General features: G+C 41.3%; 1 protein-coding gene across 5 annotated transcripts in view; it reads right to left on the bottom strand.

Annotated features, from left to right (window-relative positions):
- LOC133472043 (guanylyl cyclase-activating protein 2-like) overlaps positions 1-24571 on the bottom strand; it is a 47356-nt gene that overhangs the window by 4283 nt on the left and 18502 nt on the right. For all 5 annotated transcript variants that reach the window (XM_061762371.1, XM_061762380.1, XM_061762357.1 and 2 more), the window contains 3 exons: positions 1236-1324; positions 858-1162; positions 613-762 (listed from right to left, as the gene is read on the bottom strand). In XM_061762371.1, coding sequence (XP_061618355.1) covers positions 613-762; positions 858-1055 — 348 coding nt within the window. In that variant the 5' untranslated portion in view covers positions 1056-1162; positions 1236-1324. The remainder of the gene's footprint in view (positions 1-612; positions 763-857; positions 1163-1235; positions 1325-24571) is intronic.

Here is a 24571-nt window from a genome sequence, read left to right as displayed (position 1 = left end):
ACTCATTGCCAGTTATAGAATATGCTTGATTTCAGTTGTTGCTGCTGAGAGTGGGCCAACCAATTATTAGGTTTAGAGGGTTATTACTTCATTACAGCTTTGAATATTCCCCCCCCCCCCTTAATAAATACAATCAACATTTAAAATACTTTCACGGCACTGTTTTTGATAGAATTATATCCATTCCACATGTACAGATTTTTATAATTTGTATATTTTTTTTGTCTTACAAGTAACCTTTTATCCATTCTTCTATTTTCTATACCCCTTATCCTGTTTAGGGTCGTGGTTAGCTGGAGCCACTGCCAGCCCTCCCAGTTAAAATGGATATTTGACTTCCTCAGCCATCAGTGGCAGTGAATGAGTTAAATCATGGGGATACTATCCTTTAATATATGTAATGACATTTGTTTAAAATATTTTACAGTTGAAATCTTTATATTTCGAATCAAAGTAGAAAATAAAGTGTTCAGAAAAGGGATAAATGAATATAAAATTGTGTATGTATTGGTTTCATTACAATAATTCAAGAATTTTCTTTCTTCCAGTAAAGCTAGCAGTCAGGCTAATAGCAAATAAATTGAAATACGGAATAGGTGTACAAAGACTTACATTGATGATTGACCGAAGTTCATCCCTGTCCACATAGCCGTTGCTGTCTTTGTCATACACCTTGAATGACCAGCGCAGTTTATGCTCCATGTCTCCTCGAAAAACAAGGTTAAGAGCTGCCACAAACTCGAGGAAATCTATTGTATTGTCCTGAAAGGGAAGGTGGATTAAGATCCATTGCATTAATTTGGTATTTTGGTGTATAGATAAAATGGCCCATGCCATATAAATTTAAAATATCTCACCCCATTACTGTCAAAAGCTCGAAACATGTTCTCTGCATAATCCGATGCTTCACCGGTTGGGTCCACACCAAAGAAACGCTTGAATTCATGAAGAAAGAGTAGTCCACTCGGGCACTCCGTGACAAATTTTTTATACATATCTTGAAGCGCTTTGACATCAATTTCTTCGGCGTTCTCTGTTTGCTGTGCCTGCCCCATAGTTTGTATTTTAGCTGGTCATTGTCCTTGAGGCTGTTAGTATGAACTCCATCCTGGAGTGTGCAGACTAGAAATGGACGTTTTACTGACTTGGGCGTTCCATAAGCCTGTGGAATCCCAAAGATCCAGTTTACGTTAGAGACAGGTGATTAGTGTATTTCAGGATTAAGACTGGATTACCTCATTGGGGTTTTCTCTGTCTGGGTTAGCCTCAGAGTTAAAGGTGGTCTTGGCCACACCCACTGGTAAGCATGTTTCTTCATGCTGGCCTGAAAATCAGTTCAGTGAAAAAAAAGGGTCTTTGAAAAAGTGTAATTCTCTGGGATCCTCCCACACATTTTACATCATAAATAACACTGGGTTACTTTTTTTTTTAATTTTCTGTTTTTTTCAAATGATTTAGGGCAATTTTGCATCGCTGAATCCGAAAATTACATCTGTTTCTCTTGTTCCGGTCAGGTTTTTATGCCAAGTTGTTAACAGTTTATTAGTCAAATGTTACAAGCTTTGCTTGCTGTAAAGTGAATAATAGACATTGATAAAAGTACTGTACCTTTAAATTGAATGTTATGTCATCATTGTTCAAAATTCAGAGCATGAACCGCCGTTAATTTGAACCTTCCATCCATCCATTTTCTGAGCCGCTTCTCCTCACTAGGGTCGCGGGCGTGCTGGAGCCTATCCCAGCTGTCATCGGGCAGGAGGCGGGATACACCCTGAACTGGTTGTCAGCCAATCGTAGGGCACATAAAAACAAACAACCATTCGCACTCACAGTTACACCTACGGGCAATTTAGAGTCTCCAATCAATGCATGTTTTTGGGATGTGGGAGGAAACCCATGCAGGCACGGGGAGAACATGCAAACTCCACACAAGCGGGACCAGGGATTGAACCCGGGTCCTCAGAACTGTGAGGCTGACGCTCTAACCAGTCCTCCACCGTGCCGCCTAATTTGAACCTCTAAAGCGAAAATACCTGTACATACAAACAAAAACGTGGCCTTAGTTCAAAAGTTTAACCTTATTGAACAAAACTAATTTATATTTTGATTCAGCACATCAAAATTGTCCTAAAACAGCTAAAAAAAATCTTTGACAATAAATTTGTTGTTGACCAGTGTAATTAACCAATACTGTAGTTTGAAGAGCAACGTCAGCAGTTTTAAAAACATAAATTTGCAAGAAGTTGTAATATATTAAGTCATAAGCGTTGCGAAATGTACAACAAAAGGAATTCATTTCTTCCCCACAAATTTAGATTGTGATGGTGATTTATTAAATACAAGTATGAAATGGTGATAGGAAAACAGGAACATTAACTTTATGCGTACCAGGTCAACACAGACCTCATTGGCTCACTTTCAAAACCTTTTCGCAGCTGCACTATATACCTTTTGCCAAAAGAGAAAGTGTTTTCTTTTTAAACTGTATATACATATTGTACAGTTGTTCTTAGTTGCTCTTAGCTGTTGTCCAATAAATACAACTAAGAGCATAAGATGCTCAAGGCCATGCTAGTTTTGCAATTGGTATATCAAACTCTTTTAATTAGATTGTACGAGGCAAGGGAGCCAAATCCTTCGAGACGTTGCTTGAGGATGATCTCTATGTAGGTCAAACTTAAGGGTAACACTGACATTGTATTTTGTAAAGCACTCCCATGTGTTTCTTCTCCCTGATGAATTACTCCATGCATTTAAACCAAGTTTTAACAGTAGCACTTGGATCTAATGTAATCAAACATCTAATGCAAGAGTTAGAATTCTACTAAATACCAGTGGTGGGAGTATGTCACATACCTGTATGTGCAAGTCACAAGCAAGTCTCAAGTCATAACCTTCAAGTCTCAAGCAAGTCCCGAGTCACTGTGTGAAAAAAATCAAGCGAGTCAAGTCGAGTCAAGTCATTACTTGGTTTAAGCAAGTCAAGTCATACAATCTTGCTCCAGTGACCACATATATTGGAGAGATAATAAAATGAACAACAACTGAGATTATTATGGATTGAATATATTGCACCGAATTGTTTTAAAGTTGTATTTCAAACTCAATTTACCTGAACCTTATTGCTGAACAAACTTTGCTGTGTATGTAGTGATGACAGCCTTGTAACGCCTACGGTTCTTAAGAGAACACAATTAAGCAAAAGCCAATACCCTTTTTTTGTTGGTGAAATATAATTAGATGTGTACCTAATGGGCTAAAGGAGAATTAAAGAGATGCATAATTAAGGGAATAATACACGACAACAATTTCTGGTGGGAGGAGCGAGCATGTAAACAGAGGAGCTCGGAGCTCGGAACTCGGACCGAGAAAGTTGCAAATATAGAAATGAGATCCACCCTTAGTGTGTACCTGGGTAGCACACATGATTAAAAACAGCGTGAGGCACAAGCATGTATAGGTAGATAAAACAAGCCCATTTTGAGCTCCTTGCCACCTGCAACGCAAAATTAGGGAGGACAATGTCGTCAGCGTGCTCCATTTGTGTGGGCGGGAAGAAAACCAAAAGACCAAGAATGCTGGCACATTGTGCTGCATACAGTTGCATAAAACGGCGTACAATTAAGACAAGGGAACTGGGAATCCCTTTCACATCTGAAAATATATTTTTTTGTTTTTTTTCAAATGTTGTGTATTGATAGCAGGCTTTACATGATCAGGATTTTTGCGGCCAATCATCGATCAGCGAGTTAAAAAAAAAAAGATAACTGATCACCGATCCGATCACAAGATGGAGCAATGTGTGTATTTCAGTGACTTTTTCCATTTACTGTATATACTTGTGTACTGTATACTGAGTATCTTCAAAAGTATTCTCCAGTCAGGTCATGTATTCTAATCAGTCAAGTCAAATCAACATCACATAACAGAAATAATGGGTGCTAACTTACTGTAATTAAATTACTTTATTCTAATTAAATTACTTCACACACACCGAAACTTTAGAGAATGATTCGACAGAATGCCGGCATGTTTACGTATAACCGTTAGTGCTAGCACGAGCTTGCTAGGCAACATAACGTTTTGTTGCCTGTTTGCGAGCCGTATTGTATTAAAGGTACGTGAGCATACCTCAAGCAATCCTTGAATTTAAAGTCCTCTCCCAAGTATCGGTGACCACCACCACACGTTTTCCCCCATTTTGTTCTTATAATACACGTGTCGCGATGTCGTAGCCATGAAAACGAGTGTATCCGGTCATGTTTGAGTGACAAGATAAAGCCCAGTGATCGTAAAAGACGGAATGCGGTGGTATCGGAATACAAGATTTTATTGCAGTAGTCTGACATATTGCAATCGTGAAAGACCAAATTTGTCTTGTTGTCTAATCCACGCATTACGTGCTTGTCTGTCTCAGACGTGTTGTCTGTCCTAAACTTTTATTTATTTATTTTTTAAACAACTTCATTGGCGGTCATATATTTACAGTACCACGTCAAAAGACAAAAATGACAGCCTAATTACTAGTCACACCTTAGAAATAGGTGCTTAGTTAGTAACCATGAGCCACTGTATTAAATATCCATCCATCCATCCATCCATCAATTCATCCATTCTCAACACCGCTTATCCTGGTTAGGGTTGCGGTGCGCTGGAGCCTATCCCAGCTGACTTCGGGCAAGAGGCGGACTACACCCTGAACTGCTCGCCAGTCAGTCGCATGGCACATATAGACACAGACAACCACTCGCACCCACATTCACACTGTCACTGAGTGGAAACTTAACCCACGCCAAAGTCAGGCCTTCTTTGCAACAACGGACCGATATAAAGTCTGCATCACTGCAGACGCTGCACCGATCCGCCGGTCGATCTCCCGTTCCATTCTTCCCTCACTTGTGAACAAGACCCCAAGATACTTCATCTCCTCCACTTGGGGCATGATCTCATCCCCGACCGGGAGAGGGCACGCCATACTTTTCCGACTGAGGACCATGGTCTCAGATTTGGAGATGCTGATTCTCATCCCAGCCGCTTCACACTCGGCTGCGAACTGCTCCAGTGAGAGTTGGAGATCACGGCATGATGAAGCCAAGAAAACCACATCATCTGCACAAAACAGAGATGGCCACCAAACCGGACCCCCTCTACGCCTCGGCTGCGCCTTGAAACTCTGTCCATAAAAGTTCTGAACAGTATCGGTGACAAAGGGCAGCCTTGGTGGAGTCCGACATACTGCTGGATAAGTGGACCAAACTCTGACTCCGGTCGTACAGGGACCGAACAGCCCGTATCAGGGGGTTCGGTACCCCATACTCCCGAAGCACCCCCCACAGGACTCCCCGAGGGACACAGTCGAACGCCTTCTCCAGGTCGACAAAACTGTTGAATGGTTGGGCGAACTCCCATGCACACTCGAGGACCCTGCCGAGGGTGTAGAGCTGGTCCACTGTTCCAGGGCCAGGATGAAAACCACAGTGCTCCTCCTGGATCTGAGATTCGACTTCCCGACGTACCCTCCTCTCCAGCACCCCTGAATAGACCTTACCAGGGAGGCTGAGGAGTGTGATCCCCATGGAGTTGGAACAGTCTGGACCCCAGTCTGCCAATCTAGAGGCACTGTCCCCGATGTTCATGCGATGTTGCAGAGGTGTGTCAACCAGGACAGCCCCACAACATCCAGAGCCTTTAGGAACTCCGGGCGAATCTCATCCACCCCCGGGCCCTTGCCACCGAGGAGCTTTTTAACCACCTTGTGACCTCAACCCCAGAGATAGGAGAGCCCGCCTTAGAGAACCCAGACTCTGCTTCCTCATGGGAAGATGTTTCGGTGGAATTGAGGAGGTCTACGAAGTACAGACTCACAACGTCCCGAGTCAAGGTCAGCAGCGCCCCATCGCCACTATACACAGTGTTGATGGTGCACTGCTTCCCCCTGTTGAGACGCCGGATGGTGGACCAGAATTTCCTCGAAGCCGTCCGGAGGTTTTTCTCCAAGGCCTCACCGAACTCCTCCCATACCCGAGTTTTTGCTTCAGCGACCAACAAAGCTGCACTCCGCTTGGCCAGCCGGTACCTATCAGCTTCCTCAGGAGTCCCACAGGCCAAAAAGGCCCGATAGGACTCCTTCTTCACCTTGACGGCATCCCTGACCGTTGGTGTCCACCAACGGGTTCGGGCATTGCCGCCACAACAGGCACCGGCCACAGCCACAGCTCCGGTCGGCCGCCTCAGCAATCGAGGCGCGGAACATGAGCGTCGGAGGTGGGAGTTGAAACTCCTTCTGACAGGGGAGTCTGCCAGACGTTCCCAGCAGACCCTCACAATATGTTTGGGCCTGCCACGTCGGACTGGCATCTTCCCCCACCACCAGGTGGTGATCAATTGACAGCTCCGCACCTCTCTTCACCCGAGTGTCCAAGACATGCGGCCGCAAGTCCGATGACACGGCCACTAATTCGATCATCGAACTGCGACCTAGGGTGTCCTGGTGCCAAGTGCACGTGTGGACACCCTTATGCTTGAACATGGTGTTCGTTATGGACAATCCGTGATGAGCACAGAAGTCCAATAACAGAACACCGCTCGGGTTCTGATCGGGGGGTGGGGGCATTCCTCCTAATAATGCCCTTCCAGGTCTCATTGTCATTGCCCACGTGAGCATTGAAGGCCCCCAGCAGAACGATGGAGTCTAGTCGGAACTTCTCGACCTCACACACCAGCTCGGGCTCCTTCCCTGCCAGAGAGGTGACATTCCACGTCCCTAGAGCCAGCTTCTGTAGCCGGGGATCGGATTGCCAAGGTCCCTGCCTTCGGCCACCGCCCAGCTCGCACTGCACCCGACCCCTATGGCCCCACCCACAGGTGGTGAGCCCATGGGAAGGGGCTCCACATTACCCTTTCGGGCTGTGCCCGGCCAGGCCCCATGCGTGCAGGCCCGGCCACCAGGCGCTCGCCTTCGAGCCCCACCTCCAGGCCTGGATCCAGAGGGGGGCCCCGGTGACCCGCGTCTGGGCAGGGGAAAACTGAGTCCATAGTTTGTCGTCATCATAAGGGGTCTTTGAGCCGTGCTTTCTCTTGTCCCTCACCTAGGACCTGTTTGTCATGGGTGACCCTGCCAGGGGCATAAAGCCCCAGACAACTTAGCTCCTAGGATCATTGGGACACACAAACCTCTCCACCACGATAAGGTGATGCTTCCAGGAGGGGTCGGCTAAAGCCATATATTATAAACAGTACGTAAAGCATCAAATGTTGTTTTACGTCAAAACTAAACTACGTATTTTCATAATGTATAATGTGCCTGTGGATGAAAAAGCAAAGTTTGTGACCAGCTAATACAGGCTCTCTGTTCGGGGCGTATACAATACTGTATACAATAACTCAATGTCACGGGGTGCGTTGGCAAAGCTTATTTTTATGCGATGGTCTGGTCAAGTCGGGTTCGACCATGTTGTGCAGTGTTCGGCAGGCTTTAGGGTTAATGGAATTTATATTAAGGCCGCCCCACTTAATAAGTCACATACATCTTTTACCGTCTGGAAGCAGCAGGGTGTTCTACCGGGATACAGCAGCCAATCATTATTATTATTATTATTGGACCAGGGCGTGTCCTGCCAGGAAAATACATCGGAATCCGATGTCAACCTGTGATATGGTACGTTCCCTTTCCGGTTTGTGTCACTTGTAATTTCTTTCGGGTTTTGTGAATTTCTTTTACGTTTGTTCATTTGAAATGTGTGTTTTTTTAACATTTTTTATTTGTTGTCTGAAATGTAAATTTGGTCCGTGTTTTGTTAATTTGTTTTGTGAAATGTAAAAGTATTTGGTTTTTTGTTCATTTGTTTTCTGAAATGTAACTTTGTTTCAGTTTTTGTTTTCTGAAATGTAAAAGTTTTTCAGCGTTTGTTAATTTGTTTTTTTCATCTTTTTTCTGAAATGTACATTTGTTTCAAATTGAATTAATTTGTTTTCTGAAATGTAAAAATGTCTCACAATTTGTTATATTTTGCACTTTCCGAAGATGATTATACTATTACTGTATCTCTGAACCAACTCTGATTGGTTTCATATATGCATTTCAAAATTAAGGGGCTAAATTAGCCACTAATCAATGATTTACACTGAGTTTATCATTCACGCAGACAAGTTCGAGTCCATAATTAATAATTAATTGTTTTTGGAATGTGGGAAGCATGGCTCGAGTAGGCTACCTGGAGAAAATACGCAAGGAATCAACATTCAAGTCATTCTGCCTCTCCTTGTATTTAGCTTTCTATTTACTTTAGTTTCATGGCGTGTGCGAGTGAGGAGTTGGTTGATGACTGAAATGAAAAACTTTTTCATTATTATAGAAAATGGATGAATGGAGAGCTTCAGTGATGATCAACTCTATATGAACACCCATCTATATAATTCATTATTTCATAAGATGGATCATCCAATTGCACAATTTCTTAAAATTCACAAAATCATATAAAATAAATTGAATAAATACATAAGAAATACATTTCACAAAATCATATTCTATGCATTTCAGAAAGGACGAAAATCACCATTAAATCGATAAACATACTGTGAGAAATTCCAAAATTGTCAGTTTCATTCGTCATGACTGTCCACTAGGTGGTGACAAAAGATCACATCAAGGATCCAAGGCTGGACCACATTATCACATGTAAAGCGGTAAAATATGGTTGGCTGGTTGGAAGAAAATCCATCCATCCATCCATTATTTGAGCCGCTTATCCTCAAAAGGGTCGCGGGAACGCTGGAGCATATCCCAGCTATCATCGGCCAGGAGGCGGGGTACACCCTGAACGTATTGCCAGCCAATCGCAGGGTACATATAAACAAACAACCATTTGCACTCACATTCACACCTATGGGTAATTTAGAGTCTTCAATTAACCTACCATGCATGTTTTTGGGATGTGGGAGGAAACCGGAGTGGCCAGAAAAAACCCATGCAGGCTTAGGGAAAACATGCAAACTCCACACAGGCGGTGCCGGGGATTGAATCCCAGTACTCAGAACTGTGAGGCAGAAGCTCTAACCAGTCGTCACCGTGCCGCCGGAAGACAATCCTTTGACTGAAAAACATACTCCACTAGTTGGTTATGTCATGTTCAATTGACAGCTTCTAAATAATATGGTGGCAGCAGAATGAATTATGAAGTCTACAAAAAACATTTTGCCTGGCAATTTACAGAAAAATTTATCTAAACTAATCAGGAGAAGCTTCATCATGAAACAAGACAATGACCAAAACACAATGCCAACACAAAGGACTTCACCAGGGCAAAAAGTGGAAGGTCTTAGACTGCCCAAGTCAATCACCAGACCTTAACCCATAACATTATTTAATGCAATTGTGAGCTTTCTGGAAACATGTAGTGTTACCTTGGTTTCTATTGTAACATAGAGAGTTCAAAACTGTGTAAAATGTTTTCATTCAGCATATTAAATAATATTAAACCTACAGTACATACAACAGAAAGAGATGCAGGTATGTTGCTAAATGTTTCTAATAACAGTCATGTGTTGTCTACAAAATGTTGCCAAAAAATGTTTTTTCTTGCTTCTCAACAGAAAACTGACATTTGGTTTTCCACTGAGCTAACTGCAAGGGGTGTCTCAACCTTTATTTGTCTGCAAATTTTACTGGTTTGGCAATAAATAGCAGATTAACAAATATATTCAAGTTTGGAAGATATACCATCAGGTAAATATTGATAAAACTCATAAAAATGAAGGTAATGTAAATTTCCTCAGCATCATTACAGTATGGGACAAAACCTTCTATCCCAGAAACCAGTGAAATCCCAGCTTCGTATCTCACATTTCAAAAGAGAGAAAAATGTGAGGTTATTTCCATGAAACATAAAAACTTGTCATAGAAATTTTAATGAAAAAAATGTAGTCGCCTATCTATATTATCATGTAAAAACAAAGACAAATGTTTGAATACATTTCAAGCTCATATTCCTTCAAAGGCAAGACGACCAAAAGCAAGCATGAAAACAAGTATTAATAGCAAACCTGTGACTATTCTCATTCATCCAGGTCATTTAATTCTCAGGGCATTGAATAGATCGCATCTGGACAGTTCTGTTTGACTGAGAAGATGTTTCACCTCTCATCCGAGCAGGCTTCATTATCTTTAGTTAGTTAGTCATTGTTTGTGTTGAAGACTCAACTATTTACGCTCCAACTTGGAGGCATGGCCCACACAACGTATGGAATCTGTCATGATATGTGCCCTGCAGTTCCCTTTTTTTTGGGGGGGGGGGGGGGGGCTTTGTGGCTCGCGTTCCCCTCTCTCTGCCTGGGTAATCAAACATATGAGCACAAGTGTGTGTTTTCTCATTTGTTAAATAAAAGTAGGGCTGTGAATTTCAAAATAAGAACACGTAAATAAAAAGAAAGTATTTTCCGTTCAAATTAAGTGCTTAACTTCAGAATAATTCTATGAAAAAACTAACAAAATACAGATAATATCTCATGTTTTTATCATATGGGTAGAAGCAAAATCATGCATTGTAAAAATGCATTATACATAGGTAGAAGGGTTTTCCAGAATTTTGAGGTCAACTTTGGGGGTGCGTATTATACATGGGTGTGCATTATACACGAGAAATTCTGGTAATTGTTGAAGCTTTATAGGTGGAATTCTTTCCCATTCTTATTTAATGTACAACTTGAGTTGCATTGTGATATTTTGCGCTTTATAATTGCCACAAATTTTCAGTGGTACACAGGTCTTGACTATTGAGACACCCCCATATCATCACAGATGCTGGCTTTTGAACGTTGCGGCGATAACAATCAGGATGATCATTTTCCTCTTTGACCTGGAGGACACGATGTCCATGATTTCCGAAACAATTTGAAATGTGGACTCGTCAGACTACAGGACACTTTTTCCACTTTGGGTCAGTCCATCTCAGATTAGCTGGGGCCCAGAGAAGCAGGCTGATGGCATTTCAGTGTTGTTGATAGTATAACCTGTGTTGTTATTCGTGGTTCCAGCACTAGCAATTAAAGCCTCTAGTGTGTCTATTGAACTTATTAGGAAATGAACACCATATCACATGCATGTTAGTGAACTGGTGTACGGAGTTGCTGAGCTGGCACATTGAAGAAGGGTAACACCCACCCACAAGGGGGGGCCAAGCCAGCGAGCCCATCCAGCAGGGGACCCAACCAGGTGAACGCTACCGACCCCCCCAGGACCCAGGGAGGTCCCGAGCCCCACCAAAGTACCCCCCACCCCAACAGGCCCCTCCGCCAACATCGCCTGGCCCCACCAAGCACGGGGACCCCAGCCACCAACAGAGCCCAACGTCGGAGCCAGCCGCCACCCTAATTATTTTAATCTTCTCAAGATGATACGTTTATGTAAACCAAAACAACAGGCTTCGGAGAGAGGGTAGTCTAAGTTAATATGACTGGCCATGTCAATATTTTCCCTTGAAGAGAGTCTGCCTAATGGATATTGACTATTGTTACTCAGGGTAGCAGCAAAATATTTCAAACCATTATTGTATAACAGCCATGAAAACCAATTGTAACCTACTTTGTGTGGCATTGATGTAAAAATGTGCCAGGTCTCTTTATGACGAGATAAAGGTAATGTCAGGTACTTGAATGTTATTTTGCTAAGAGTGCTACATGCATCTGTCATCTACAGTAGCTATGCAGTATCTACCCTTATTTCTTTGTCTAATTAAATTGTTAACTCCATCAAGGGTGTCATTTTTTCCATTGCACTGTTTTTCTTTTATTCAAATTTGTTGTATTTTTACATTTTGTATGTTTCGTGTTTGGTATGTTTAATGAATGTTTGAACATTTCTCTTAATATATTTTCCCAATATTATTCTAATTATAGGTTGTAGTTAGAATGTCATTTAAATATTCATTAATATGAATTAAACCAACTTTAAAATATTCATTAATATGAATTAAACCAACTTTTAAATATTCATTAATATGAATTAAACCAATACATATACATAAACAATAGTCCCCCCCCCCCCAATGTACTTGTGTTCACAGTTCATGTTAGATTTTACCTTGGTCATTCAGAATCCAGTTGAGTTAAAGTACATCCTGCCATCTGATTCGTTGTGATATCTACTTTCATACAGCACTTTCCGCAGCACAAAATCCAGCTCAGGGGAATTTAGAGCACAGGGAACTGCTGCAAAAACACTTGATGATTATAATTTTGTCAATAACAGTCTGAATGAGTATGGGTGAGACAAAATATTAATACCTAGAAGATCTATCTATACCTTATCGTTCATACAGTATAATGATACACCAACATCAGATATTAATATTCAGCTATGCAGTTAATGATGGGTTTAACCTTTTTTAACAAGACAATGACCTCAGTATGCTTCAAGTATTGCCAAGATACTGTTTATAAACAGCATGTCGACTGTAAAACGTACATGTAAAACATTCAATACTTAATTGGACACATCAGTTTGTCAGTACTGAAAAACCGTGTGCTCGTATTTGTTTATTTTCAAGTGTTATGTATGCCTTATGTACAAAAAGCTTATTTCTACAAGTTTTCCCCTCAGTGATACAGCAGCACAGAAAGGCACAGACCTCCACTTGGCTAAACACCTGTGCCCTGCTCTGCAGTTAGTAATGAAGGTGAACCTAAAAAAGGTTTTTGGCTAAGAACAAGAAAATTGGGATGTTAATTAAGAACTGTTTTACCAACTCTTATTGATCAATTAACGTCCATTTCACAGAATGTATGCATTCATTCAATCAATTGTTACGTTTCCTGCAGGAGGAAAGTCATTAAAGCTAGAAAATATACAGCTGGGTAATCACGTCCAATCTACTCGGGCTGTCTCCTTCGCAAAAACACTAGATTATACTGCTGCAGACACAGTAGGTGCTGTCATATAAAAAATTAACCCTCTAGTAATTAATTGCAGAGGACAAATGGAATTGAAGTACCATAATTTCTTGTGTATAGTGCACACCCATGTATAATACGTACCCACAAAATTGACCTCAAAATTCTGGAAAACCCTTCAACCTATGTATAATGCATTTTTACAATGCATGATTTTGCTTCTACCCATATGATCGAAACATGAAGTACTATCTGTATTTTGTTAGTTTTTTCCAAATAATGATTCTGAAGTTAAACACTTTATTTGAACACATAATACTTTCTTTACATTTACTTAAGTTAATAAAAAGGGCTGTTAATTTCAAAATAATTGTTTTTATTATGCCACTAGGTGGCGGTGGTATATTAGAATGAAAGTGCACAGCTTTTTCACAACCTCTAGATGGCGGCATACATTTATAAAATGGGAAAGTCTTTTTCATTTCCCCCATACCTATGTATAATGCGCACTATTGACTTTTGATAATTTTGTGGGGGAAAAAAATGCACATTATACACAAGAAATTACAGTAATCCATTCCAGAGTCACACTGTTCATCGTAAAATGGTCATTAACGCTGCAGGCAATTTTTAAGTGCCATGCTTAATTAACTATTATAAAGTGGAAAAAGAAGGTTACCTTAATTACTCTGACATCATTGATAAAATATATCCATCAATATCTATATAAAACAAATATATACAAGTAATCATACTTTTATGATGTATGATGGCGGAATAGTGTAGTGATTTGACAAGTGGTATGTAGTACAAAAATATGTACTCACTATTAGTGCTGATGATGTAGTAATGAACACTCAGATTACTGTTGATGCCCGGGAGGTGAGTGTTTTAGGAATATCTTATTTTATTTTCTTATGTTGATATTGACTGAGCATCCAGGACAGAGATGCCAACAACTTCAGTTGCTACACTACCGCTACACCATTTACGAAGGATCTATGTTTGACACATTCCCCTTTGCCATCGAAGCCACCCCTCTGTGTTGCACAAAATAAAAGGTACGTTCACAGATATTTTCAGGGAGACTGGTGACACCTTGATGAAGATCAGCAGGAAGAGAGAGTTAAGACGCAATGGCAAAAAGCTACGGTAGGAGAAAACTCCCCCAAGAAAATCACGGTCCAATGTGACCCCCTGGTAGCTATCTTTGGGCGAGAGGGGGCGTACACTCTGAACTGGTCGCCAGCCAATCACAGGGCACATAGAAACAGAGAACCATTCACGCTCACATTCACACCTATGGGCAATTTACAGTTTTCCATTAACCTACCATGCATGTTTTTGGGATGTGGGAAGAAACCCCGGAGAAAAAACACACAGGCACGGCGAGAACATGAAAACTTCACACAGATGAAGTTGGATTGGCCCCCGTGTCCTCAGAACTGTGAGACAGATATGCTAACCAATCAGTCACTACTTATAAATGTAAATCAAAAATGTTTTCATGTAAATGCTTGCATTGAAATATCTCCTTGAGGTCATGTGACCTTTGGCAAGGATTCTGCAATGATACAAAATATCTTCATTCTACTGCAAAATGTGTTTGTGATATAAGGCTGGTGAAGTTGTTTAATTTGCAAAACTGTCTTTAAATTCTCTGCCTGCCTGTCTGTCCGCTGCAGCTAGGCTGTATGTTCTTCCCTTCTCTCTTCATTAACATGACAATTATTGCAATCTAACATCAGTAAACAGCAAGACAATTTGAAATCACGGATTTCATTAGTACAAATCCTTGTATAGGTTTCACCAAAAGAGTTTATGCTAGCTACGGTTGGGCATCGTTTGAATGTGAGCGATTCTGGTCCCGATTCCGGTTCCTTAATGATTCTCGACTCCGATTTTTTTAGGGGGCTAGGTCAAAAACGTTTTCATGGTTTAAATAATGGGTGTCCAAATCATGAAAATCCATTTTCTTAGCAGCCCGCAGCATAGACTAAAATGAACATTTGACTCTGGGTTCTTTATAACCAGTATCAATATCAAACCTATGAACTAAAAGCCAATATGTGTGGAACTAACCAAATTGACTTAATATTCATTAATTAATGTTTCGGATAAAAATTAACTATAGCATTGTTAAAATAGTTATTTTGATCAAATTACGTCAAATGGTTTATTTGCAAGTTTTAAATTGTCTTCCTGTTTTAAGCTTGTAGCCTTTTATTATTTTATTAATTTATGTATGGATCGGCGGCACGGTGGCCGACTGGTTAGACCGTCAGCCTCACAGTTCTGAGGTGCGGGGTTCAATCCCCGTCTTCGCCTGTGTGGAGTTTGCATGTTCTCCCCGTGCCTGCGTGGGTTTTCTCCGGGCACTCCGGTTTCCTCCCACATCCCAAAAACATGCATTAATTGGAGACTCTAAATTGCCCGTAGGCATGACTGTGAGTGCGAATGGTTGTTTGTCTCTATATGCCCTGCGATTGGCTGGCAACCAGTTCAGGGTGTACCCCGCCTCCTGCCCGATGACAGCTGGGATAGGCTCCAGCACGCCCGCGACCCTAGTGAGGAGAAGCGGCTCAGAAAATGGATGGATGGATGTATGGATCGTAACTCAGCATTTTGGCACGAAAAGTATCTTCACACCACACAGTTGAATTTTGAAAACGAAAGTAAAACTAGACAGCAAGAAAAAGAGTAATGAATGGGATAAATGCTATAAAATGTTGATGTTTACCGACCCACCGATGAGGCACAAGGTTAGTGTTTGTGATATTGTGAGACAACGTTAATGTAAATTTTGTCCCCATAATTGTGATGTAAAGTTGCTAGTTTGACCTTTGGTGAAGTTTTAGCTCAATGTTAAACTTTTTTTTCCTGTCATCAGCTCTTGCGTTGGTTTGAAGACTAAAATAAACGCTAAAAGCATCAGTGCAAGAGTGCAACCCACCGTTTAACTTGTTAACTGCCTCAATGTTGGCGTAGACGTATTTTATTGTTTCACTCACCCAACTGACTTCAATGCACGGTGTAGGCTGAGGTTCGGAGGCAACGCGTCAGAGTTCTACACATCGTGAAAGCCTCCTTTGCACAATATAATCTTATTGCACTGAGGCGACTGGTCATTTATTTTAACAAAGTTAAGACAGACTTTTGTTCACCCCGCCATTGGGCACAAGCAGGACTTCGTGTGCGTTCTTCTTCGTTGGCTTTCACCACTTTCTTCATTTTCAAATTTGAACGATTCCGGGAGAACCGGAACATTAGTACCGGTTTCAATTGGTTCTCCATTTTTGATGCCCAACCCTAAGGCTAGCCTAGATGCCTGACGACACACACACAATTTTATTTAAATTAAGAGTTCTGTCATGTCCCATGTTTGCACTCTACTGTGTGGCATTTTAATTATAAATGGTCAGTACTGTATAGCATTGCTGGGTAATCTTCTATAACAGTATTATTTTTTCCCATATTAATAGTTTACAATTAGAAATTTAGAAGTCATTTTACAAATAGGGCAAACTGACTTTTATAATTCCATCGCTTTCTGCACCTTCTCAACTGTGCTCCACTCCCCACTGTCAATGTGTGACAGATCGATGCTATATCCTTTCAGCTTCCCTTTGCAACAGTATTCTCCTGGTATTTGAGCTCAGCTGCTATGAGCTTACGCTCATTCCTCTGCCATCCACTTGCTTTAGAATAGCAAGCAACGATTAATCTTTTCTTCTTCCATTTTTCTCCCAAATCCCTAAAACTAATCCCTAATACATGTAACGGGTTCTTATTTTCACTTGCAATGTCATATGACAAATCTCAACTGTCGGGTTTTCAGTTCAGGGTGTGGATCAATCGTTTTTGGGCATCTGTGAGTATGGGACAACATTGTCGGTAGGCAGCACACCAAGCGATGCAGCTGAAAGCGACTGAAGTGAACCACTGCAAAATCAATTTTGATAATATTTCTTTGGTGCATTTTTGATTTGCTGTTACGTCTGTGACTTTGCATTGCACAACCGGAGCAAATCCAGTGTCCGACCGTCGGCCACTCATGAAAAGCCAAACACACTGTGTGACAGTTCAGTCGGTTTTGGTTGCGTCGCTCAGTGTTTTTCTTAAATTAGACTCTCCACTAAATACTGTAAGATCTATTCATCTTTTATTTGTTTGGTTTTGGATATCAGAATTATTGGACTGAGTGTCTCACAAGAGTCTCTTACAGAGCTTTTTCAATTCATGAGCAGTAGAGAAGATAGACAGTAAATTATGATGGGATGTACATGCTCTGTTGTAGAAAAAGCTGAACCAGGATGAATGATAGAGGAGGGTATTCACCTGCAGGTACACAATGCACAAAATAGCACATAAAAAAAGAAGTACATTCACAAAATGGCCACACAACCTTGAAATATTGTATTAGTAATAAATTGTGATATCCTCAGAATGAGTTATGCTAGGGACACATGTGGTGGTGTTAATGAGATGAGCCTATGTTAATTTTCAGGTCGAAGAAAAAATTATGCTGTGTGTCTACAGAAGAAATTTTTATGATCCTATTCGTCCCTCTGATGGAAAAATTCAGTTGACCCTTTGTTCTATTTTTACATGATCCTGACATGGTCTGTGTTTTGGTTTGGGTTGTGTTTAGTTTTGTTCCATGTTTTCCTGTGTTCCATGTTTGTTGTGTGCTCATTTGGTTGTTGTGTCCCCCTGTTCTCGTCAACCTACCTTGTGTTGACCAATCAGCTCTCTCCAGCCACTCGTGCCTTGTCCAGGTGTTCCTCGTTGTCTCGTCAATATGTTTGTATTTAGTTCCCTGGTTTCTATCAGTTCTTGTCAGTTCATTGTCGTTGTCAGGTTTCTTTGCAGTATGTTATTGTCAGATGTCATTGTCACTGTCTGTGTCATGTCATAGTCGTTCAATTATTTCACCAGTCATGTCTTGTTTCTTGTTTTGGGTTTACTCAAGTGTTTCTTTGTTACTTTGGGTTTAGATTTTGGACTTTGTTAATTTAGTATTTAGACTTTTCCATGATCCTTGTTTTCCTTTGGAATTAAATATAATTTTTTATATACTTCTGCATTACTGCGTTGCCTCCTTGCTTCCCTGCACTTGGGTCCTCCATGTTTTTGCCTTGCCTTCCTCGCCTTCGACTACCCCAACGTGACAGAATGAACCGACCAGAACAGGAGCCAGCGGGAAGAACATGGCGTCACCCTGGACACTACCAGACTGCCTCCCACCGTCCTCAGTCTGCCAACCATACCTACTCTCCTCCAGTAAGCCCTATTGTTGCGTCTTTTCTGTCCTTTTCACCTGTGTCCCACACTTGTCCTAGTTATTCACCATGCCCTACCATTTTACATCCAAATTTTTTTAGATTCAGATTTTTCTGATTGTGAAGGTGGCCCCGATTTAGTTAACGTCCTGTCTCATTCCGACTCTGACACAGATTTAGATTTTTCTGGCGGCCGTCTCCCGACCCTACTGCCTGGCCCCTGCATTACCATTGGGTTTGGCACCGTGGCCGTCCACCAACTCACCTTGGGTGGCCTGGACGGCCACCAGACTGACCTGAGGGGTGGACTCTGTACCCTCCTCCAGGCCCCCTTCCACCTACCCTGGGTTGGTGACTTTTTGGTTTTCTTTTGGGGAACGTCTGGGATCCGTTCCTTTAGTCATGGTCTCTGTTTTGGTTTGGGTTGTGTTTAGTTTTGTTCCATGTTTTCCTGTGTTCCATGTTTGTCGTGTGCTCATTTGGTTGTTGGGTCCACCTGTTCTCGTCAACCTTCTACTTTGTGTCGACCAATCAGCTCTCTCTAGCCACTAGTGTCTTGTCCAGGTGTTCCTCGTTGTCTCGTCAATCTGTTTGTATTTAGTTCCCTGGTTTCTTTCAGTTCTTGTCGGTTCATTGTCGTTGTCAGGTGTCATTGTCACTGTCTGTGTCATGTCATAGTTATGTCGTTCAGTTATTTCACCATGTCATGTCTTGTTTCGGGTTTACTCAAGTGTTTCTTTGTTACTTTGTGTTTAGATTTTGGACTTTGTTAATTTAGCATTTAGACCTTTCCATGATCCTTGTTTTCCTTTGGAATTAAATATAATTTGTTATATATTCCTGCACTACGTGCGTTGCAGGGTCCCTGCACTTGGGTCCTCCATGTTTTTGCCTTGCCTTCCTCGCCTTCGACCACCCCAACATGACAGATCCATAAACATCAGTAGCAACAAAGACAATACTGCAGGTAAAACACAAAATATTATCAATGTATACAGAGAAACACATGGAAATTTAGATTTATAAATATTCCTGAAACAAAAAGTTACACTATAATGATGATATGATCAGATTTTGTGATTTTTAATTATCATTATTATTTATTTTTCACCATTTTGGTAAGTAGGGGTTCAAGTAATTTATAGTTTGTGTCTAGAATCTCACCCGACCGCTTACTGCTGCAGTATCTTGATTCATAAACCAAGTTATTGTTTAGTTGGTGAATGGTTCTTGTGGGGGGGGCACGGTGGCCGACTGGTTAGCACAGCCATCACACTGTTCTGTGGTTGGTTGTTTTTTTTTGTCTGGGCTCTGGCTTTCCTTTGTGGGGTTTGCATGTTCTCACTGTGCTTTTTTTCCAGTTACTCCAGCTTCCGTCTACATTCCAAAAACATGCATGGCAGGTTCATTGAAGACTCTCAATTGTCCTTAGGTGTGTATGTGAATGGTTGTTTGTCTATATTTCCCCTGCGATTGGCTAGAGACCACTCCGGGGTGTACACCGCCTCTCGCCCAAAGTCACCTGGGATAGGTGCCAGCAAATCTGCAACGCGAGTGAGGCTCAGCGGTAAAGAAGATGAATGAAGATGGTTCTTTCTGAGGAACTAATGCTATACTGGAACACTTATAACTACTGCTGTACATAGACAGACCAGACATAAAATTAAAAACAGATCGTACTTTTTAGTAATTATTTGTATTTGTTCATTTATATGTAACATGATGATTCCTGGGTATACATCACCTCTCACCCTGTCAATCTTAATGAAATGCAAACAATAGGATTTTTGCATATGTATAAGCATACAGTAAGGGATGTGTAAAAAGTAAAATATACATCTCAAATCTCAAGACTGCACAACACAGTGCGCTGCCATGGACTAGCCTTTATACTAGACAAAACAAATGCATAAAATATTTCAAACAGGAGGAAACAACATATGGGTATAAGTAGAAACTATCTTTTAAAAGTTCATCCATTTTCTATACAACGTACCCTGTTCAGGGTTATGGCCGAGCCAGATACTTTCCCAGCTGTTACCGACGGCCAATTTAGTCTTCAGTTGGAGAGAACCCACCTGAGCACAGAAGATCATGCAAACTAACACAGATTGAAACCCACAACCTTCTTGTTATGAGGCTGCTTACCATTCTATCACTGTTACCCCTTGTTAAAAAAAGAAAAAAAAAGAAAAGAAAATCTTCATTTACTATGAAATTGCCTGGTAACTTAAAACTGTGAACCAGTGACGTGCGGTCAGGGTAGGCAAGTAAGGCAGAGCCTCACTGCCCCCTGGTGGTCTTTCATTTCCACTGCATGTGAATAGTAAAAAAAAATCTTATGATTACATTAAATTGTTCCATTTTAGTTATATGGTCCATGCTTTACATTGATTTTCTTTTTCAATAATTTCAATGATTTCATCATTAAAATAGCAGAATTTTCACATTTCCTGTTTAAATGCATAGGAAGCAAAGCTACGAGTCACGCTGAGTCATCGCTCCCATGATGCTTCAAGAGACATCCATTCAGGCAGGCTGTGATTGGTCTGTGGCTTCACACAAGAGACATTGGTGTTTCCTCATTACATCGCCAATAATATACATTTTATCACACATGTACTACACTTACTAGCGTTAAACGTTTAATTTATTTAATGAAAGTGTGTGACATTTAGTCTTTCTTATTGACCAGAAAAGCCACTAAAAGTGCACAGTGGAGTCTGGTATGTACGGTGCCACAACCAACATGTGGCAGTGTTGAGTTGAGCTTCATAGAGCTCCAGACGTCACGTGACTGTCAGTCAGGCTCCCATTCCTGTTCCGGCTCCTCGGCGGCCACAGCAGGCTCTCCTTCTGGTTCCGGCTCCTCGGCGGCCGCGCCAGGCTCCGGTTCCGGCTACGGCCCCTCACCGCACGTCACTGCTGTGCTCTTTTTAAAGTTCACACTGTACTGGACATTTTAAAGAGTGATTGGAACAGAGCAGGTTTGAATGCCCACCCTGAAAAATCTGTCAAGAACTGGAACTAGTAAATTAATCAACCCTGAGTTGACTCACGCATCACAGATGAAATGTTGTTTTAACAAGGGATAAAGGGGTAGAATTGTATACAGTTATTTTCTCAACTGCACCACATCAGAAGTCTTGATGCACCATCCCTGTCAAATGGTTTAAACATCTTATTTCAGACTGCTTAAACCAAACCTAATCAGCCAATCTGAGGAAGGACAAACTGACCCCCGCCTCTTCCTGTTCAGCCACTTTGGTGATGACACTGAGTGAGTAATTGAATGTTAGAGTACTTGACAGCTGTGGTGACAACTCCAAAAGTTACTCACATGGTAAGACGTATTTAAATGGGAAATTTTGAGAGTGGAAGTAGAATAGAATGAAAGCTACTCAGATAATCCCTCGGGTGATGGTGTTAAGCAGTAAAGCTCATGTCAAAGCACATACAAATAAGGCCTGCTTAAAGAGAAAATGGGGAACCTCAAATGATATAGAGAGTACTCAAATATATAATGGTCAGTTATCATTTGTCGAATGCTGACTAACACAATCAGGTGTCTATTGTTCAGTGTTTCCACGGTTACCTTGATGACTTGATTTAAAAGTAACTTAGTTCCATCACAGATCACTTGTAACTAAGCAACTAAATTACATTAAAAGTAACTTTTTTTTAGTTACTTTCAGCAGCTGCTGAGTGGCAGGAATATCTCCTATCCAAATTCCTTGGTACTAATAAACACCAGGCAAGTTACAGAATGATGTCATCAACATGAACCAATAACTTATATATTAGTGTAGTTGAAGCCACATTAAATTAGCTACTCAGTGCAGACTTGACATGCCAAATACAGTATGTACAACAGGCGCACCATTCTCAAGTACACTTCTGTAAAGAATTAACTGACAGAAATCCAAGGTTGGGAGGGTTATTTTAAAAATGTATTCTGATACAGTTACAATATACCTGTTAATAGAATGTAGTTAGTGACATAATTCAAGTACCATTCAAGTACAATTAAAGTAATGTAAACCAAAGCAAAGCAAAGCAAAGCAAAGCAAAGCAAATTTATTTATATTGTCATGGAGTCCCCTTTTTGGAGCTTGGGTGGCGCTTTTTGCGTAAACTCTCCCTCTCTCTCTCTCTCTCCCCCTCCCTCTCTCCCCCAGCAATCAGCACCACCTTGGCTGTGCACCTGTCCTCAATCAGCACTCATCACTGCCTGCATAAAAGCCTGCCAGATCCAGGAAACCATTGCCAGAGGTTTGACACTCTATTGTGTGCTCCTCCTGTGCCCACCGCCTCGCCAGCCGCTCCAGCCACGCTGCCAAGCTACCCCACCTGCTCACGTCACTGCTTCCCGACCGTCCACCATCTTGCCTTGGATATCCTTACCCTGAGCCAACCCTCAATAAACCATTCTATACCTACTCCCTCCGCTTCAGTCTGCTTTTGGGTCCGGTCTAAGCTGATATGATTAGTATTGTGACATATATAGCGCATTTCACTCAATGTGCTTTATGCGATGAAAAGCATTTTAAAACAAAGAAAAAAGATCAGCTTATAAACATTTAAAACAAAGAGAAAAATAAATAATAAATAGTACAATTAAAACAGCGTACAGTGCAAAGAAATATCAGTTAAAAGTGGAAATGCTCGAAAAAGCATGAGAAAAAACCTGGACTTAAAAACATTCACACTTGAGGCTGACCTCACTTCTGTTGGCAAATTATTCCATTTGTGTGCAGCTTAAAAGCTAAATGCTGCTTCACCGTGTTTGCTTTGGACTCCACTATTTGACCTGAGTCTGTAGATCTTAGAGCCCTACTGGCTTTATACTTCATAGTATTTCTTTCATGTATGCAGGACCTTAACCATTTAGTGATTTATAGACCTGTAGCAGAACTTTGAAATCTATTCTTAAACTGACTGGGAGCCAGTGAAGAGACTTTAGAACACACACCGACGTGCACGCGCAGACAAACACACACCCAAACACACTTGCTCTCACCATCGTAATTTTGATACCAACAGCGAGAAAACTTTTTTGTTCCCGCTGACAAGTTTAGCAGCTTTCACTAGCAAAGCTGTGGGTGATTGACAGGGGGGGAAGCACTTACTTACATGAATGTCAGTGGTACGGCGCATTAAGCCAGCTTGCGAGTTCCGCCGGAGCAGTTCCGACTCCAGAGGATGTTGAAAGCTCTCACTTTTCTTCGTAAATATTATTTAAGCTAAGTATTGTAAGTCATTCAGTGATTCAGTCCTTACCTCTGTGATACTGTCTGACCACGCACTTATCCATCCATCCATCCATTTTCTGAGCCACTTATCCTCACCAGGGTCGCTATCTTCGGGCAGGAGGTGGGGCACACCCTGAACTGGTTGCCAGCCAATCGCAGGGCACACATAAACAAACAACCATTCACACTCACATTCACACCTACGGGCAATTTAGAGTCTTCAATTAACCTACCCTGCATTGCAGCAGTGCATTTCTTTGCAATTTTATATTTGTTGTACCTTCACTGTGGATTGCATGATAAACAGTGCATGACCACATTGCTTATTGCTGAATAATTAGCCTTTACACGAATATTATGACCATGTTTACAATCCCTGGCTGATTACTTACAAAAGTGAAAGAATAGCTTTGAATCGCCCAAGGGACTTGCTCATCCAGTTTGTCCAGCCAGTTACTGCTGTCCTCTGTCAACACACTAGAGACTCTTAATAAACAAGCATTGAAAGGTTGTGTAGAGCAGCAAATGTGATCAATATAGAACAGTGATATGTGCTGCTGGTTCAGCGCCATGTTCGAGTCTAGAGACCATTTTTACTACAATCAATAGATGTACAGCTCTCTTTTGACAACATTATAACTACCAAGAGGTAGACGAGATCCAGCTAAATGACCTAAGACACATTTCAGAGTCATAAGAATGGAGTAAACATGACACAAACGAAACAGTTATAAAAGAACATGATTATTTTAGGCGGCAACAAGTCAGCACCGAATAACACAGAGCCGCCACACAAAGGATAATAAACACCCCAGAAAATTAGCTGACATGGACATAGAGTTTAGTTGTTATGGAGAAGAAAACAGAGCAGTAATGCCAACATGAGCCGATGCATTCATATTTGAGACATGACAGCAATGAAGTTATCTAAAGGAAGTAAAGGTGATGCAGTTTCATTAACACTGCATCTCATCACCGCTTTGTTTTGATTCTTAATATAGAAAGTGTGTTCAGCCTCGTTCAAAGGAAACAAGCAAAAGATCATCTGGAAGATGCTGACATGCACTGTATGCCCCATAATTAATAAACTTTATCTGATGAAGAAGTCAGCAAAAGGTGGAGAGTATGCAGGATGCAGCCCATTGAAATTTT

Source organism: Phyllopteryx taeniolatus, chromosome 2, assembly GCF_024500385.1.
Source record: "Phyllopteryx taeniolatus isolate TA_2022b chromosome 2, UOR_Ptae_1.2, whole genome shotgun sequence".
In the NCBI taxonomy this organism is placed as follows: domain Eukaryota; kingdom Metazoa; phylum Chordata; class Actinopteri; order Syngnathiformes; family Syngnathidae; genus Phyllopteryx; species Phyllopteryx taeniolatus.
This window is presented reverse-complemented; position numbering and strand designations above follow the sequence as displayed.